Source organism: Perognathus longimembris, chromosome 12 (assembly GCF_023159225.1).
Source record: "Perognathus longimembris pacificus isolate PPM17 chromosome 12, ASM2315922v1, whole genome shotgun sequence".
Classification (NCBI taxonomy): domain Eukaryota; kingdom Metazoa; phylum Chordata; class Mammalia; order Rodentia; family Heteromyidae; genus Perognathus; species Perognathus longimembris.
In genome coordinates this window covers 35,883,826-35,902,047 of record NC_063172.1, presented here as the reverse complement: position 1 = coordinate 35,902,047, position 18,222 = coordinate 35,883,826, and the positions used below count along the sequence as shown (strand labels likewise).

The 18,222-nt window shown below is 38.3% G+C and overlaps 1 protein-coding gene across 1 annotated transcript in view; it reads left to right on the top strand.

The window, feature by feature from the left end:
- Positions 1-18,222, top strand: part of Necab1 (N-terminal EF-hand calcium binding protein 1) — a 145,354-nt gene that overhangs the window by 103,814 nt on the left and 23,318 nt on the right. The window contains exons 6-8 of the mRNA XM_048358630.1: positions 8,069-8,205; positions 13,983-14,104; positions 17,901-17,977. Of these exons, the coding sequence (XP_048214587.1) occupies positions 8,069-8,205; positions 13,983-14,104; positions 17,901-17,977 (336 nt within the window). The remainder of the gene's footprint in view (positions 1-8,068; positions 8,206-13,982; positions 14,105-17,900; positions 17,978-18,222) is intronic.

Sequence of the window (18,222 nt, the reverse complement as noted above, 5' to 3'; positions counted from 1 at the left end):
ACAGTTTCATAAGTTAGGCATTGGGTACATTTCTTGTACTGTTTGTTCCCTCCTCCCTCATTCTCTTCTCCCCCTTTCCCTTTCCCCCCATGAGTTGTTCAGTTGATTTACACCAAACAGTTTTGCAAGTATTGCTTTTGTAGTCATTTGTCTTTTTACCCTGTGTCTCTAGATTTTGGTATTCACTTTCAGTTTCCTAGTTCTAGTACCAGTATACACGGTTTCCAGTGTACTCAGATAAGATACAGAGATAGTGCAGGTACAACCACAGGAAGGGAATACAAGAGGGTCATCAATAATAGAAGCTACGATTTCACATCACATGTTGAAAGTAATTATATCAGTGATATAACAATCGTTTCCATAACATGGAGTTCATTTCACTTTGCATCATCTTATGTGTTCTTAAGGGTATAGCTATTGGCCTCTTGTGATCCTCTGCTGTGACCAGCCTAAACCTGTGCTAATTATTTCCAGACCATAGAATCCATGTTTCTTTGGGTCTGGCTCACTTCACTTAGTATAATTTTTTCCAAGTTCTTCCATTTCCTTACGAATGGGGCAATGTCATTATTTCTGATCGAGGCATAAAATTTCATTGTGTATATGTACCACATTTCCTGATCCATTCATCTACTGAGGGGCACATAATATCTTGTCCTCCAGCATGGTTATGTTTGTTGTCTACTGAGGTTTTGTAGTTGTATTTTGTAGTTGTAGTGTTATTGTTGTTGTTGTTGTTTTGCCTCCTCTTATGTGGAGAATCCAGGACTTTCAAAACTTATACTATGAGTATTTCTCTCTTCTCCTACCCAATCCTCTTATTTTTCACAGTATCTACACTTCTGTCATGTAGAAAAAGGAACAGAGCCTAGGTGAATAAGGCAGGACTCATGCAGTCTCAAGGAGAAGGGAAGACATTTAGCCAATACATGTCTCACTAACTGGGAAGAAAGAAATGAAAAGGAGTAAAGTGAGAGGCTAAAACTTATGGAAAGATTTGTACAAAATAATATGCTCTAGAAAAGCCTGGCCTGCAGTACTAGGAGGAGACAGGGGGAACATTCCACACAGCATTCTTAATGAGAAACAAGTCATGAGTGGAAAAGCTTTCTGCCTCATTTTGCAAGTGAATTCTGTATTTTTTCTTTTATTTTTGCTTGTATTGGGACTTGAAATCTGGGCCTAGACACTGTCCCTGACGCTCCATGCTCAAGGCTAGTGCTCTACCATTTGAGCCATAGTGCTACTTCCACCTTTTTCTGAGTAGTTTATTGGTGATAAAAATCTTACAGACTTTCCTGCCCTGCTGGCTTTGAACCGTGATCTTCAGACCTCAGTTTCTTGAGAAGATAGGATTATGGGTGTGAGCCACTGGTGCCAGCTTGAACTCTGTATTTTTAAGGTAGCATTCCTCAAAGACAATTCCATGGGTGACAGGTTCAGTATAGCAATGGATATGAATATAAAGGTATATATATATATATATATATATATATATTTTTTTTTTTTAAGAAAGCAATGGAGAAGATGTGTAACATCAATGTTTAGGCAAAGAATTCAGGAATATTAATTTCTTTGGAGACTACCACATGCAAAACACCAATTCAACATTCATCTTAGCAGCAGTTGTAATGTACTCTGTTGTCCCAGTAAACAAGTCAAGATCTTCTGAATTTTGAGCTAACAACATGTCCATTACACTTCGTAATATTCTTCCTCCATAATGTTAATAGTAGTAAAAAACCATGAGGTGGGCATCATACTTTACATGCCATGCTTCATTTAAACCAGAAGCTTGTGCTACCTATTCTAATGTATAGTTAAGAAAATAGAGGATTATGAAAGGTTGAACACTTTTTCTAACTCAGCATAGCTGTCAAGTGGCACAAACACAAATCAGAACTCTAGTTCAACCCTTTTCAGATGAGATTCTTTTTTACAGCTATGTTCATATGTATGTCTTTACCAAATTGTTATAAAATTCAAATAAAGATAGTTGTCTTGATTTCTGCTTAGTAATAAGCAAGAATTTTTAAAAAATACAAAAGCTTGTGCCTGGCAAAACTTAAAATGTCTTCGGTTTGTTTAAAGTCTATATATACTCTTTACTAGGTATATGTGGGCAGGGCCATGCTTTGGTTTAGCATTTATGATACTGTAAAGGAGACCAATAAATTTCTCTAGGTTATGATAAAGCAGTCTATAGTATGAAGAATAGGTAACATGGAGTGTTCAATCACCCTAGATACTTCTAATGATGAGGTAACAACATCTTAGCAAGGAAACAAAAGCAAGGGAAAATCCATAGAACTTTGAACATTTTTGTTGTTTTTGTTGTAGTAAAGATGATGTACAGAAGGGTTACAGGTAAGGAAATGAGTACAATTCTTGTTGAACTGTATGCAGTTATTTCTTTTTCTCCCTTTAGTTTACCTCCTGTTGTCACTGTTTTGGATTTCAGTATTGCATATAAATTTATCTGAATTGGTGATGGAAAGGAGAAAAACAGAAATGTAGGACAAAGGGTGAAAGGATGCAATAGTCATACTGACAAGATACTATGTTGGAAACTTTACAACTTGGAGGCAAGGGAGTCAGGGGAGAGGGGAGGACATGCGAAGGGGATAACAATGTTTGACAAGAACTCTACTCATTTCAGATGAGATTCTTCATCACCACAGTCCCAGGATCTCCACATTTGGACTGATCCTGTAAATGTCCCACTGGGTTACCCATGCAACTGTTCTTCAGATGCTACTTGTTTGAGGAGAATTCCTTCATGGTAGAATAGGAATATGCTTCAGAGGAAGATGCCCACGGATGAGGGTCATATGCTCCTGGTGTGAGAAAGCATCATAGAAGGAGACAGAAAAACAAAAAGAAGAGCCAGAGAAATAAACCCTTGACAGCTCCAGGAGGAATGTGTTAATTCGAACCTGAATTTTAAATAATGTAACTCATCTCCTTTGCTTATTTCCAAGTTTCCAATATCTAGCTATTATCTAATAATATTTTATTTCTAAATTATAACTTGGTCTTCTATCTCATTAACTTCTGAATTTATACTTCTCTTCATCTGTGAAGAATCTGTCATCTGGAATCCTTTTGATCCCTTGTTTTGCCACCTGTGATTTCTGAAGCCATATCTGGAGTTAACCCCATTCCATTTTTTATGACACTTTGATCAAGACCAGTTCTTTAATTGTTTTAAATTTAATATAAGTGTTCTCCAAGTTTGGAGCAAAATAAACATTCTATTTGAAATAGAAACTAAGAATACTTTTAAGTAGGATATGGGTAACATGTGTAAGCTAGTACACACACACACACACACTCACAGAGAGAGAGAGAGAGAGAGAGAGAGAGAGAGAGAGAGAGAGAGAACACACCATTTCAGGAAAGGCTCAAAAGAGATATCCTTATCTCCTCACAGTGATTTTTTTTCCTGTGATGGAAGCTGGCACATATGCCTCACATAAGAATGGCAAGAACTGTAGGAGGTTGCATGGAAAGTCGGACTGAAGCAGTACCCCCTGCCAAATATGATTGTATGTGACCTAAACAAGAAGACTCTGAGACAAGATGTCACTGGCTTGATTCATTTTCAAATGGGGCAAACATAAACAGGGAAATCAAATGCTCTGATTTTCCTAATTAACTCAGATGATTCATAGTGTGTTAATAACCAAGATCTCCACTCTTCCATCAAGCAGATGGGCAGAGGTTGAATCTTGAAAACTCATCTGACAATTAATATGCACAGCAGTCCCCTGAGAAACCCAATTTTCAAAGTACCATGATTCAAATGCTGCAATTTTTTAACTGAATGAATCCAAGCTCTATTCTGAAAGCTCCACAAAAGGAAAATATAAGAATTGAAGAATTGAAATGTTTCCATGTTGGCTTTCCAACAGCAAAAATGGAAGTATTAATGCTTGTTGGTTAAAAATTTTTTCACCTAATGATTCATGTAATTGATAACAGTTTCTTTTTTTTTTTTTTTTGGCCAATCCTGGGCCTTGGACTCAGGGCCTGAGCACTGTCCCTGGCTTCTTCCCGCTCAAGGCTAGCACTCTGCCACTTGAGCCACAGCGCCACTTCTGGCCGTTTTCTGTATATGTGGTGCTGGGGAATCGAACCTAGGGCCTCGTGTATCCGAGGCAGGCACTTTTGCCACTAGGCTATATCCCCAGCCCGATAACAGTTTCTTGAACAGAGGTTATTGGGATCTAAGGACTATACTGTTTCATCTTTCATTTGCTCATATCTTTCTCTGCTAGCCATCAAGCTCTAAGCTGTGTCAAAGAAAAATCTGAATATTGAGTATCGGCTGCACATATACTTTTCCTTTCCTTATTAGACCAGTAGAAGCTCTTTCTGCCAGTCTCTCAAATTCCAGGCTTTGCTTAAAAGAAACATGTGCCTGACACCAACATACCAATCTTGGGGGGAGGGGGAGCTGAGAATGCAAAGATTCCCCTTTTATACCCTCACAATGAACACATTTATTGAGAATAAAAAGAGCCAGGCTTTGACATTTCCCAGCGTGTTATCTATTTAATTTTTCCATCTGCTTCTTTTGCCACTGCCTTCCAAAGGAACATCTGCTGTGTATCTGAGAGAAGGGAAGGGGAGGTTGGATCTGTGCCCATCTGGGTTTGCCATCCCATAGCTTCAGACCCAGAGTGAAGGAAGAGAAGAAGACAAACAAATGGTCCAGAATGCAAAAGGAAGACACACAGTCTGCTAAGAGTAAAGCTGTAGGTCCCTTTATGGCAGAACCACACAACTAGACAAGCTGGGCAGCAGGCTCTACAAACCAGTCGAGAAGCAAGGTGGCAGCTGGTGACTGAGCTACAAGAGCAATTCTCAGGGCTCAGGCCTCCCCTCCTGCACTTTCTCACATCCATGTGGTGTCCCATTCCTCATGCATCCTAACTATTTATGGGCAGCTGCAGTCATCCAGGCATTGTTTTGGAGGAGGTAGAAATATAAGAAAGGCATAATCTGCTAAAAACAGTATAAGAATAATAACATAGAAAATGAATCATAAAAAACATAACCTAACATGAGGGAATGGGTCAAGTAAGTAAGTGATTCTAGAATAAAAAGACAAATTATCTACCCTAGCCAGGGAAAAGATGTTACAGGCTTGTGCCCTATGCTCTGAAGAAAAGCAGTGGTTCAGGGGAACGAGAAGCTGTGCAAGCAGATGCCATGAACAATGCCAGGAGTTAGGAAGAGAAATAGAAGTAAGCAACCCCCCCCCCCGCCCGCCATCACCAAGAGGCATCAGTTAACAAAAAACTTCCTATCTGACTCAAAACCAAATCCCCCAGAGTGTGATCCCACCTATCACCTCTCTCAGTGTCAAGCTATCCACATTGCTGACGAAACCATCAATTCAGCTCATTGTGGCATTACTTAACCGCAGATGGCCTAGTGGGGATTGCAAACTTTCATCTCAGAAAAGTTGTAGAAGAGAGCACAAAATAATTTTCCAAAAGCCAGTGATGGACCAACAATGAAATAGCCAGTTATCAGATTATTTTAATTTACCTTAAATATCTGACTTGAATTTTTATCAATCTCTATATTTATAGAATGCTAACACTATCTTATAGGATATTAGCAATACAATAAATGTTCTTTCTTGGGCTGGTGATATGGCCTAGTGGCAAGAGTGCTTGCCTCGTATACATGAGGCCCTGGGTTCGATTCCCCAGCACCACATATACAGAAAATGGCCAGAAGTGGCGCTGTGGCTCAAGCGGCAGAGTGCTAGCCTTGAGCAAAAAGAAGCCAGGGACAGTGTGCAGGCCCTGAGTCCAAGCCCTAGGACTGGCCAAAAGAAAAAATAAAAATAAAATGTTCTTTCTTAAATGATACTAATGTTTTGAACTCAGGGCTTCATACTTGCTAGTCAGATGCCGTACCACACAAACCACACCTCCGATCTTTTATGCTCTGACTATTGTTGAGAGAGATCCTTACTTTTTGCCTGTGCCAGCATGGAGCATAAATCAACTGTGCTTCAACTGTAAATGGGATGGCATAAACATGTTATGTACTCAACGACTGGTTGAGGGGGGATCTTCTGAACTTTTTGCCGGGGTTAGCCTTGAGCCACAGTCTTCCTGATGTGTGCTTCCTGAGTAACTAGGATTACAGGTGCAAACAATCAGTGCTGAGGAACAATAAAATATATTCTTAATTCTGCAAGTTAGTCAGGTATTGAATAAGTATCTATTCTGAGTACTTTGAAGGTTATAAATATAAGATAGGACCTTTCTGTTTAAGAGACCAAAATTTAATTACAATGACTGACTTTCAAATTGGCTTCAAAAAAACTTTTTCTAGCTCTGATATGACAATGACAAATATTTAACATTTGCAAAAAGAAACATTTTGTGAAAAGAATAAGGCCAGCACTCCATTTCATTGCTCAGTGAATGTACATGTCTTTCACTTTTCATTGCTGTCTACAAACAGGTATAAAGCATTCTATCATTTGCTTTGAATTAGTCATAGTGTATACTGAGATGCAAATGTAGCTGGCATGTTCTCTGACTGTGCAATTATGTTTTGTCTTCATCTTAATAAATTTTATTTTTAAAATATGTGTTGGCAAAAAGGAAATAACTGTAGAGATAAAAATCAAACACAGCGTTTGCCCATCAACATATTTTCTTTCCATCTGAAGAAAAAAGTTTCCTTGTTTTCAAAACACACATGGAAAAATAATTTTTTGAAGTTTTTATTGCAAGCTATTACACTGCAAGCTATGAGATCAAACTACTGTGGAAAAATATGCAGAATTTGAGTTAGCTTATCCCAAATCCTTATGATTGTTTGAGAGTATAATACTTTGTTACAGTTATTTTCTTAAGTAAAGTTTAAAGATAATTTTAAATTTTCAAATAAGTCTATTAGATATGGTAGATTAGAAAGATTCCTTGTGTTGTCTTTCTGAAAATAACTAGATTGAGTGGCTTAGCCTGATTTATAAGTGAGAAAAGTGTGACTCAGGTTAAATAACCAAATTTTATGTGTTTGGGTTGAAAACTATGCCCTGAGTTTCCCTAGCACATTGTGACCCTTGACAATATCTTGTCAACATCATTCCTTTCACTTTTGTATTTTCAACCAGGAAAAAAAATCATTTGTTTAGGGACACAAGCAAATAAATCTTTTCCTTGGCTGAACTTGAATATTTAATTGCCCAACAAGAATACCAAATCAGATTCAGCTGGCTGGTCAGATGACCTAAAAGTGTGGTTCCATTCTGGCTCTTTCCCTTAATCTCCACCAGACTTCAGGATGGCAGGTAGTACTGTCCACAGCTTAACCAACCTGCCTGGAAGAACTTGGCCAGTATAGCTATTAAGTCTATAATGATCTCGGTGAAGACCTGCAGCTGTTGAAATGAATGATGTTTCCTGGCTTAGATGCACTAGACATTAATCCTTCAGGTAAAGTTACAGAGAGAGGAATGTGAGCTGATTTAGTAAGCTGATTCAAGATCGCAAGTCTAACATTTTCTGAATTTTAAGAGAACTAACTATGCATAATTTCCTCCAGCTTCAGCATAATATGGATCAAGCATAATAAATACATCAAGAGGGAATTAAGCCAATTGTTGGAACGTGATCGCTCTTTTGTTGATAATAATAGAGACGTGTATCATGGCCTGGCCATGAGGTGAAATACGAAGAAAGTCACATTTCAGTCCTTTGAACCCAGATATTTGTTTCTTTTTTTTACAGATAGCTATTCCATAATTCCCTTATTTTCTGTTCTTTTCTTTTCTTTCTGTTCTGTTCTTTTCTAATCTGAGACAAATTCAGTGAGATAGGATGTATTCTAATCATTTCTGCAATTCTTCCCTTCAACCTCTGGTGGGTGAGGGGAGCTCTACCACAAACACCAAGGCTTGCACATTTGTTCTCTTCACTCTCCCTTTCTCAGTTTAGTCCAAGACTGGAGGATCAATGGCGGAAGGAAATCTATTCCTGGATATATTTTTCCATCATACTTCTAACTGTGTTTGTTTTGTCATTTTTAGGACTATCAAGAAGCCTCCAATTTAGAACAATTTGTCACTCGCTTTTTACTGAAGGAGACCTTGAATCAGCTACAGTCTCTCCAGAATTCCCTGGAATGTGCAATGGAAACTACAGAGGAGCAAACCCGTCAAGAAAGGCAACCGAATGCTTTCATATCTTAATATGTTCATAGAAAACTAGTTAAGGGACATGGCAGATGTTCTAGTGAAAATGAAAAATGGGAAGTAATAGATAAAAAGGAAATGTCGAGGGATTCCCCTGGGTACATATTCTAAAACAAGTCCACCTCCCTTTTTCCTATGCTAACTTTAATTTTCAATAAATTCTAATGAAGAATTTAGTAGCTGGAGAAGTTTTTAAAAGACAGTATCATCAGTTAAGTAACTTGAAAACACAAGGTCAAGAAAACATGAAGCCAATTTCAAACCTCAGTGACACCAAAAATTTGTTTTAAAAAGATAGCATTGGTTGTATTAATGTACATTTAACATGGTGCTAACCCTTAAAGAGGTTAACATGTATTTTATAAATAAAACATGGACACTAAAATTATATTGCAGTGTCCAAAAGGATAAATATCATGGAGAAAGGGGAACAAATTTCCAATGGATTTTAGAAGAATGAAAGATTAAATGTGGCTGCATTTCTCTATGATGCCTGAGCTTCTCTTACAACAGCACATAATTCGAAAGTGCAGAAATGAGATGACACAGTGCCTATGGGCCAAGCACCTAGATGTATTGGGGAGCCTTAAAATTTTAGTAAGCCTAGTTGTTTAAAGAAATAAAGAAAAGTGAATTATAGGAAATTTTTCAAAATTCAATAACAAATATGTCTCACTAAGAAGAAATATAGTGAGAGCTATTGAAATAAAGGCTGGAACTTATATTATGAATGTGTAATGTGCACACCAACATAATTTTAACCAACAGATTGCTCATTTATTGAGTTCTCCTTTTAATACCCTGCAAGATAGAGAAGAGCCTGGCAAAGCTATTGGTCTTGTGACATTTTTTGGCGGAGGTGTCATTTGAGACATCTATTCTTTTTGCATCTTAAATTAGAAAAAAGCACATGATAGGCTTTTGTGAATAAACTGATAATAGACTACTCTGGAGGGGCTTTTTTTCTAAACCAATTAATGGATACTTAAGTATTAGGACATCTACAAAAACACAGTGGAATTTTCAACCATGTGTTTACAGTGTCAAAATGAGCGAAGCACCACCAAATCCCCACAAAAAAAGCCTGTAATTTCACTATCTAATGAGTGCGTGCTGCAGATGAACACGGAAATTCGTCCTTCCATGGATTTGTGTATCATTCTGCATATTTCAAACTTTGTTTTCTCTTTTTTTGGGTGACTCCATATTACATGGCAAAGTAACAATTAGCTTTAGGAAAAACAGCAACCCTACTCCTCAGCTTGGAGCAAAAGATAACTGAAATATCTCAGAGCACAATGAAACTGAGGTTGATGTTCCTAATGGGAAAATGACTCCTCTTTGGTTGTTCTTTTGTTCAGGTTTTCTGAACATAAAATGAATTCTCCCTTTGCAAAATTATTTGCCTCCTGAGAAGAAGCTTAGAAAAGCCTCTTCTCCCCATTCTTTACCTGCACTCTGGAGGTTTTTAAATTAATCTCCTACAAATTTAGGCTATGCATTTGCCACCACACAAGTGCATGACTAAGGAATAACAACTTTTCTTTGTGTTGGGCCACAGACTAGCCTTGAACTTTTGTGATTGCTACCAACAGCTGCACAGCAGCTGTGTTTAATGAGAAGGAGCACAGTAATCTAGAGTTTAAGGAAAGTGGAAAACACTAAGAGAATTAATGAACCTTTCACTTCCAGATTTCTAGCTCAAAAACAGCTTGAACTATTGGTAACTATTCTAAATCTGATGCCACTGCAGAGAATGCTTTTGTATGAGATTTAACTAAAGCATCCAAGAATACCTAAACACTACCCCAATTCTGTGACATTTCTCCCTATTGGTTTCTCAATTTATAAACAAGTAAACAGAAAAAATTTGGGTTTGTATACATACTCTCCACTGGGAAATCTCTGATGAACCAGAATGAAGCATGAATTAGCCCCAGCCTATATGAATGTGTCTCCCTTCCCAGAGCCACACTTCCTACCTACTGGCCACCAAAAACCAATATGAGGAGAGAACCAGGCCCTCAGTAGACACAGGAAACAGAGAGAGGAAGACTGTTCCTTTCCCATGATGTCAATCAAGAGGCCAGAAAGAAATGACTGGGAGTGGGCCTTTAGGATGAATTTGAGTGGCAGAATGACCTTCTATCTTAAAGGAATAGTTTCTTTGCTCACTCCATGCTTCCTACCCCTCATCTTCCTCTCTTTTGAGTTTGTTTGGTTACTGGACAAGACATTCCCTGGGAAGACATCACAGGCCTCCCACTTCACCACCAAGTACTCCCCCTGCATTTATCCAAACCTACTTACCGTAGCCTCTCGCTTACCCATGCCCCCATTGGAGTGTTTAGGTGGAAGAGATTTTTTATTGTTCTCCTATCCTTGGTACGACTTCATCTTCAACACATGAGACTAAATGGATGGAGGGAAGTCTGGGTAAAGGAAACTCTACAAAGGAACAATAAGTGAGTACCTGGGACAATAAGGAAGCCTATCCATGTAGTATTTAGAATTAAGACCACAACATATAGACAGATGTACTGGAGGTCAGTTCCATCATCAATTTCAATTGATGACTTAAAAGAATAATATAAGGAAACCAAAACATAAGGAAAATTAGTCTAATAATAGTAGGAAGTACAGAGGAAGAAGAGAACAGGCTAAGCATGAAAAGGTCAAATCAGTGGATCCAAAAACTTACCCATCTTTTTATAATAAAGGCAGACTCCAGGATGCCCTGTGCCATTGAATTGTAACCCACAGGTTTCATTATAATTCCCCAGGTTATGACATTTTGCCTTCCCTTCAGCATCAACATTTCATAGTTATGAAATCAAAGGGATACAAAGACTCATGGGGACACAGAAAATTTAGACATTGTCTATTCTGTCTTTGAGCCTCAGGGCAGAATCACACAGCATCATTCATCCTGAAATAATGAGCCAGACATGCCATGTTGGGCAAAACGATGTTGTCCATTCATGTGCAAATGGCAATTTCAGAGAGAAGGAGTTGGTACAGCTTCAGTGCACAGGGGTGAGATTCTCAGGTGGCATCTACCTAGAAAATTGCCTGTGAGGGAGCTACTTCAATTTCATGTCTTTTGCAAGTAACTAATAACCAGTAACAAGAAAAATCATGATGTGATGCTGAAGTTCCCCTCTAGGGGACCCCTGTCCTCTTATGTAAGCCCCTCTTCCTCATGAACTAAATTTCTGGGAACAGTTTAATTAGGTGGAGATTTCCTTTCTTATTAATGGAGTAGCCAAGTTTGATCTGTTTTTCAAGTTTCAACTATATTCAGGGATATGAATGATTCTCTCTGGACTTGAAAGTTATTTTTTTTCTTTTTAGTAGCCATCTACCACAGAAATAAGAGGAGGATTTACTTCCATCCACAAGTGATTCTAAAACTTCAGACAACACATAGTCCCTTAGCTTGAACACAGAGATGCTCTGATCTAATCATCTGCTCTTTTGGCCACCAAAGAGTCTAGAGAGATGGTATTTTTATGCCATAGGAAGATCCACAGGGAGACTGAGTTCGAGACTGGAGATTAAGTATGTGTGATTTCTTATGCTCCTTCCCTAAACCCTTCAAAAAATTAATTAGAAATACTTACATAAAAGGAAGCATTAATTCCCCCAAATAAGGAAGGAAAAGTCAAAGGCACAGAAAATCCCTCCTGCCCAGTAAGGAAGATGAATCTAATGGAATCTGATTTAAAATCTCTTCGGAAAGCGGCAATGCAGTTGGTAACACAGAACTTTAGAAATACTCACATAATGGCTATGCCATGTGCGAATGGTACTAAGATAAAAGACTGATACACTTTTTATCTAGTGACTCAAACACCTAAGGACTTATTTTTTCCTACCAAAGAAACCTGATAAGGCAGCCTAAGAAAAGTATGGTGTTGCTACTGATTTTTCCTAGACCTTCGTCCTTGTGGACACCTTGAGTGCATGTCTTCCATTTTCATGGTCCAACAGTAGGAGATCTAGGCATCACATCCTCATTCAAATAAGAAAGAAGAGACATCCCACTCAGCTGAACCCATCCTGCTATTTTTCCTTTCTGGTACATATGTTGGTAATGGCACTTGAACTTAGAGCCTCACATTTACTAGGTTTGTTTGCTCAGATGGCACTCAACCATTTGAGACATGCCTGTAACTCTTCTTTTTAATTTTTAATGTGCCGGTGTTCTGGAGCTTGAGCTTGGGTCCTGGGTGCTATTCAAGGCTAGTGCTCTATCGCTGGAACCACAGTTCTACTTCTGGGTTTTTTTTTCCCATGGGGCTGGTGTATGGTTAATTGGAGTCTTAGGGACCTTCCTGCCTAGGCTGGCTTCGAACATTGATCTCAGCCTCCTAAGCAGTTACGATTACAGGAGGAAACCACCAGTGCCTTGCTAGCCTTGCTTTTTGCTAGTAATTTTAGAAATGGAGTTTTACATACTTTTTGCCAAATTGGCTGTATGTATACGTATGTGTATATATATATATATGTATACATATATATACACACACACATACATGTTTGGCCTGAATGCTTTATGTTGGGAAAATTAATAAATTATAAAAGTAATTAAGTAGTGGTTTAAATATATTCTATAATAACCATTTGCTAAAATAAAAAGGTTGCTTTGAAAACAGAGTTGAGGTATGGTCTGGGCACTAGAGGAGGGAGTTTCTGCTTATTGTATAAAATTATTTACTTTTGAGAAATATATAGAGATATAGCTGTCAAATATATAGAGATATAGCTGTCAAAATCTGTTAAATCAAGCTGTTAAATCAAGGGGCTGGGAATATGGCCTAGTGGCAAGAGTGTTTGATTCCTCAGCACCACATATATACAAAAAGGCCAGAAGTGGCGCTGTAGCTCAAGTGGCAAGGCTAGAGTGCTAGCCTTGAGCCAAAAAAAAAAAAAGAAAAATAAGCCAGGGGCATTGCTCAGGCCCTGAGTTCAAGCCCCAGGACTGGGGGGAAAAAAATTAAATTAAAGGCTGGGAATATGGCCTAGTGGCAAGAGTGCTTGCCTCTTATACATGAAGCCCTGGGTTCGATTCCCCAGCACCACATATACAGAAAACAGCCAGGAGTGGTGCTGTGGCTCAAGTGGCAGAGTGCTAGCCTTGAGCATAAAGAAGCCAGGAACAGTGCTCAGGCCCTGAGTCCAAGGCACAGGACTTGAAAAAAAAAAGTTAAATTAAAAAACTAATTAATCTAGCACTGCTCACACCTGTAATCTTAGCTAGTCAGGAGGCTGAGATCTGAGGATTGTGATTCAAAGCCAGTTTAGGGAGGAAACTATGAGACTCTTATGCCCAATTAATCAACAAAAAACAACTGTAGGTAGAGTATGACTCAAGTGGTAGAGCACTAGCTTTTTAAGCAAAAAAGCTTAAATATAGTGTGTAAGCCCTGAGTTCAAGCCCTAGGACCAAAACACACACACACACACACACACACACACACACACACACACACACATTAATACTTTGGTCACAGAAAAACAACACTTTTTAAAATTTTTCAAATTAAGATACATTGTTTTCTGAAAACTCAGATTTCTCCTCCCTCCTGGGTTCAAGTACTACAGTATCAAATCGCCTTGAATGTCTAAAGTAGGTGTGCGAGTAGTACTTCTCAAAGTGCCATTAGATATCCAAGAGACATAGAGTTCTGCAAGCCAGGCACTGAAGCTCTGCTACTGAAGTGCAGTGTTCTTTCTGTCATTCCAGACAAGGCCCTATCAAGCCAGAAGTCCTGTCTATTCAATGGCCTGGGAAGCGATCAAGTCGTCGAGTCCAGAGACACAACAGCTTCTCCCCCAACAGTCCTCAGTTTAACCTCAGTGGTCCAGGTAGTGAAACCTTTCTTCTTCTTCATCATAGTCATTATCATTTTGCAATGCATAATTTAACCAGAAGTAACTCAGATAATAATAGAGGTAAAACACTTTCCTGCTGGAATAGTGAAGGTGAAGTGTTCAGATGCTGGGCATTGCTAGCCACTAGTTCTGACAGAGCCCGACAGCTCTGTCTGGGAAGTCCACAGAATGATGGTGGACAGGGAAGAGAGCAGCTCTAATAGTTTATACCCAAGAGACTTGATCTCTGTAGCATTAGCCATCATCCTGAAGCAAAGAAGCACCTGCCGGCCTCCACCCTAATATGCTTTGAACTTCAAACCTCCTAAATTTATTTGTGGGAAAAGATTATGGTCTCCTACTGTGTTAATATTGGTCATAGATGATGTTTCTGAAGCTTGTGATATAATATAGGATATACTGGAGCCAAAAACAGTGGCTCAAGCCTATAATCCTAGCTACTGTAGAGGCAGAGATCAAAGAGTCACAGTTGACAAAAGTAAGTTGGAAACACTGCGTCTCAACCACTGACTAAGTGCAGTGATGTGCACCTGTCAAGCCCAGCAACATGATATAGGGAACCACAAATAGGAGAACCAAAGCCTAAGCTGGCCTAAAGATCTTACCATGAATATAATGAATGCAGGAAGGAGGTGGAGGCATGGCTCAGGGGGCAGAAAATGTGAAGCCCTGAATTCAACTACCAGTACCACAAACAAAACAAATACAAGCAAGCAACAACAGAAATCTTGAATCCTAATGGTAGTTGTCAGGTCATTACTTTTTAACTCTATCATCGGTAATTATTTTTAAATTAATCTGAAATATGCAAACCTGTTACTAATTACTGAGGTGGCTTTCATAAAGCATGCATATATGTAAATTTAACCATTAAACATATCATTTTAACACAAATGTATCATTTGTTTGCACTGTACTCAAAAGATTTAAGGGTGCTATTTTAAATAAAGTTTTATTTTATCCCAATATCTTAGAAGGTAGATATGTGTTTCCTTTTGTATTTCTCAGTGGAGAAATGAGTACCCAGAAAGTGCAAAATCATATAGAATATTATTAGTCCACTTTTATTGAAACTAACTAAAAAAAAATCTCAGCAGTTACTGTACCAAGTATTTGTTATTTTCTCTCTCAAAACAATGGTTGGCTGTGATTTAGATATCTCAGCTGTCTATAGATTCAGGCTAAAAACATAAAGGCCTCTGAAGTAGTCTCCTGGGATAAGTGACAACTGGAGTGTTTTTTAAGCCAAAATTATACAAGTACATTTAAACTACTATATTCATTTTTGTTTGTTAACTTACTATTTGGCCAAATAAATCATAGGCCAGGCACAGTAAATAACGAAGAAGGAAAAGTACTCTAACCATTATATGTATCAGGATGTATTGTGAAATTGCCTGGTAATAGGTCTGTGAAACCAAAAACTGCTTGTCAAATGGTATTTCCCACAGGATTGGGGCAGCTACCCAACAGTATGTAACTAAAACCAAACAACTACTCAACATATAAAGGTCAAAAATCGACCTCTCAGCGGAATACAATAGCTCAAAAGCTATGTATGTACATTCATATAAGTCTACTGTCAACATATTGTCTAATATCGACATTACATTTAAAGCCCTAGGCGAATTTTCTTGGGCTTGGCCACGTGGCTACTGTATATGCTCTTGATAAATTGTATATTGTATATATGTCTACCTGACCTAGAGAAGGGAAAGAAAAACAGGGCGTAAGATATCACAAGAAATATACACACTGCCCTACTATGTAACTGTACCCTTTTTGTACAACACCTTGTCAAAAAAATTGTGTTCAATTAATAAATAAATTAAATTAATAAAAAAAGAAATTGCCTGGTAATATTTCTACAGCAGTGAATAAATGAGAACAGTAATACACTCTACCATGTAGGTTTAGGAAATGATACCAGTGATAGTTGATGAACTACCATGCCTATAATCCCAGGTACTTGTGAGACAGAGGCAGAAGGATCATGAGTTCAAGGCCTGCTCTTGGCAAAGATAGTAAGACTGTATCTCAAAAAGAAAAGCAGCAGCATAGCTCAAGTAGTTGTGTTAACCTACCAAGTGTGAGCCTTGGCAGGAAAGGAGGGAGAGAGAGAGGAGAGAAAGAGAGAGGAAGGAAGGAAGGAAGGGAGGGAGGGAGGGTGGGAGGGAGGGAGGGAGGGAAAGAAGGCAGGCAGGCTGGGAGGGAGGAAGGAAGGAAGGAAAGAAAGAAGGCAGGCAGGCTGGGAGGGAGGAAGGAAAGATGGGAGGGAGGGAAGGAGGGAAGAAGAAAGGAAAAATTCTAGGCTCCATAGGCAAAAAACAGATTATTCTTTGCATTTTAACTATTTAGAAACCAGGATGAACCTGAACTATCCTTTTTGATGATTGACACTTTCAACCCTTTGGGAACAATCCAGAATAAAAATATGTTAATTAATCTGTGTTAAAAAGTAAATACAGGCTGGGAATACTGCCTAGTGGCTAGAGTGCTTGCTTCGTATACATGAAGTCCTGGTTCGATTCCTCAGCACCACATATATAGAAAATGGCCAGAAGTGGTGCTGTGGCTCAAGTGGTAGAGTGCTAGCTTTGAGTACAAAGAAGCCAGGGACAGTGCTCAGGCCCTGAGTCCAAGGCCCAGGACTGTCAAAAAAAAAAGTTGTAAAAAGTAAATACAAATTTCATTAACTAACTTATATTTTCTTCAAACAGTATTGCACTCTCTCTTTTTCACACACACACACACACATACACACACACAACTGCCAATTCCTAATGTTTATTTTACATGCTACTTTATTTATTCCCTCAATACGGCAGGTCTAGAGAGCTGAATTCTGATGTAAAGCACTTCCCCCTTTAATTATTGATAGTTTTTATTGTATTAATAGGATTTCCTGTGATGTTTCTATGTACAAGCAGTACTCCTTTGTAATTTAGATCTTGACTCCATTTCATTCCAAGCTAAAACAAGGATTTATGGTATTAAATTCAATCATATACTCATTTAAATAAATACTAAACTTAATATTACTTCAACAAACACCCAGAATGTCTTTGGAAGAAACTGCAGTAAGATGAGATGAGATGAAATGAGATGATAAGAGGCTTTTTTAATGGCATGGACTATAACCCTTCCCCTTGCACTTTTACATAGTAATAGTCCTAACAGCAATAATAATAGCATCAGAAAATGTATAACATTTAAGCTTATGCTATATACAGATATATATGCTGTGTACGTGTGTATATGTGAGTTCACATGTATAAACATGTACATATGGACACTACATCCCCATATACACAGTATGTGTATCTCAGAGGTCTGAATATAAAGCAAGTGTCATTCTGAACCACTAGATTGATGAGAGAGTCCACATAGACTCTGCTTAGTCCCTGGGAAAAGCAGCACCTGCTCTTTTGAGGCTGGCTATGCTTGTCATTGTGTCAATTTATGTCCACTAGGCCAAGGGTATGGAATCTGAATTATTGATTGATGCTTCCTTTTTTCCCCCAAAGCATAGAATAGTGAAAATGGTGCTCAATAGAACCTTTTCAATGTCAAAGATCAATACAGACAACATTTTTTTAAGTAGGTCTGGTGAAAATGAACCCACTGAGATGTGCAGATCTCTGGTAATCAGTAAATTAAAGGACAGGAATATGTATTTTAGAAGTGCTTACAAGGTAATAACTTCATACTCCACTCGGGCCAAAGAAGAGAGATAAGCAAGTAATATATATTCTTTTGATCTCCCAAGGCTTGCTAGAAGAAGACGGTCAGTGGATGACCCAGATAAACAGACTCCAGAAGTTAATTGATAGACTTGAAAAGAAGGTAGGTGCTTCATTTTCTTTCATTCTTTCTTTTTTTTCTTGATTCTACTCTTTAAGATAGTCCAACACTGTTTCCCATGGATAGACTAACAGTCAGGAGCCAAGAATATTTGCTTCATATTACTGGAGGAGGAGTGTTCTCTTTGATTCTTAAGGCAAATATGGAACTCACATGAATTCCACCTTCACTTTTTTATTCCCAAATGAATTTGAAATAAGATAGAAGATTGATAAATGAATAATTGA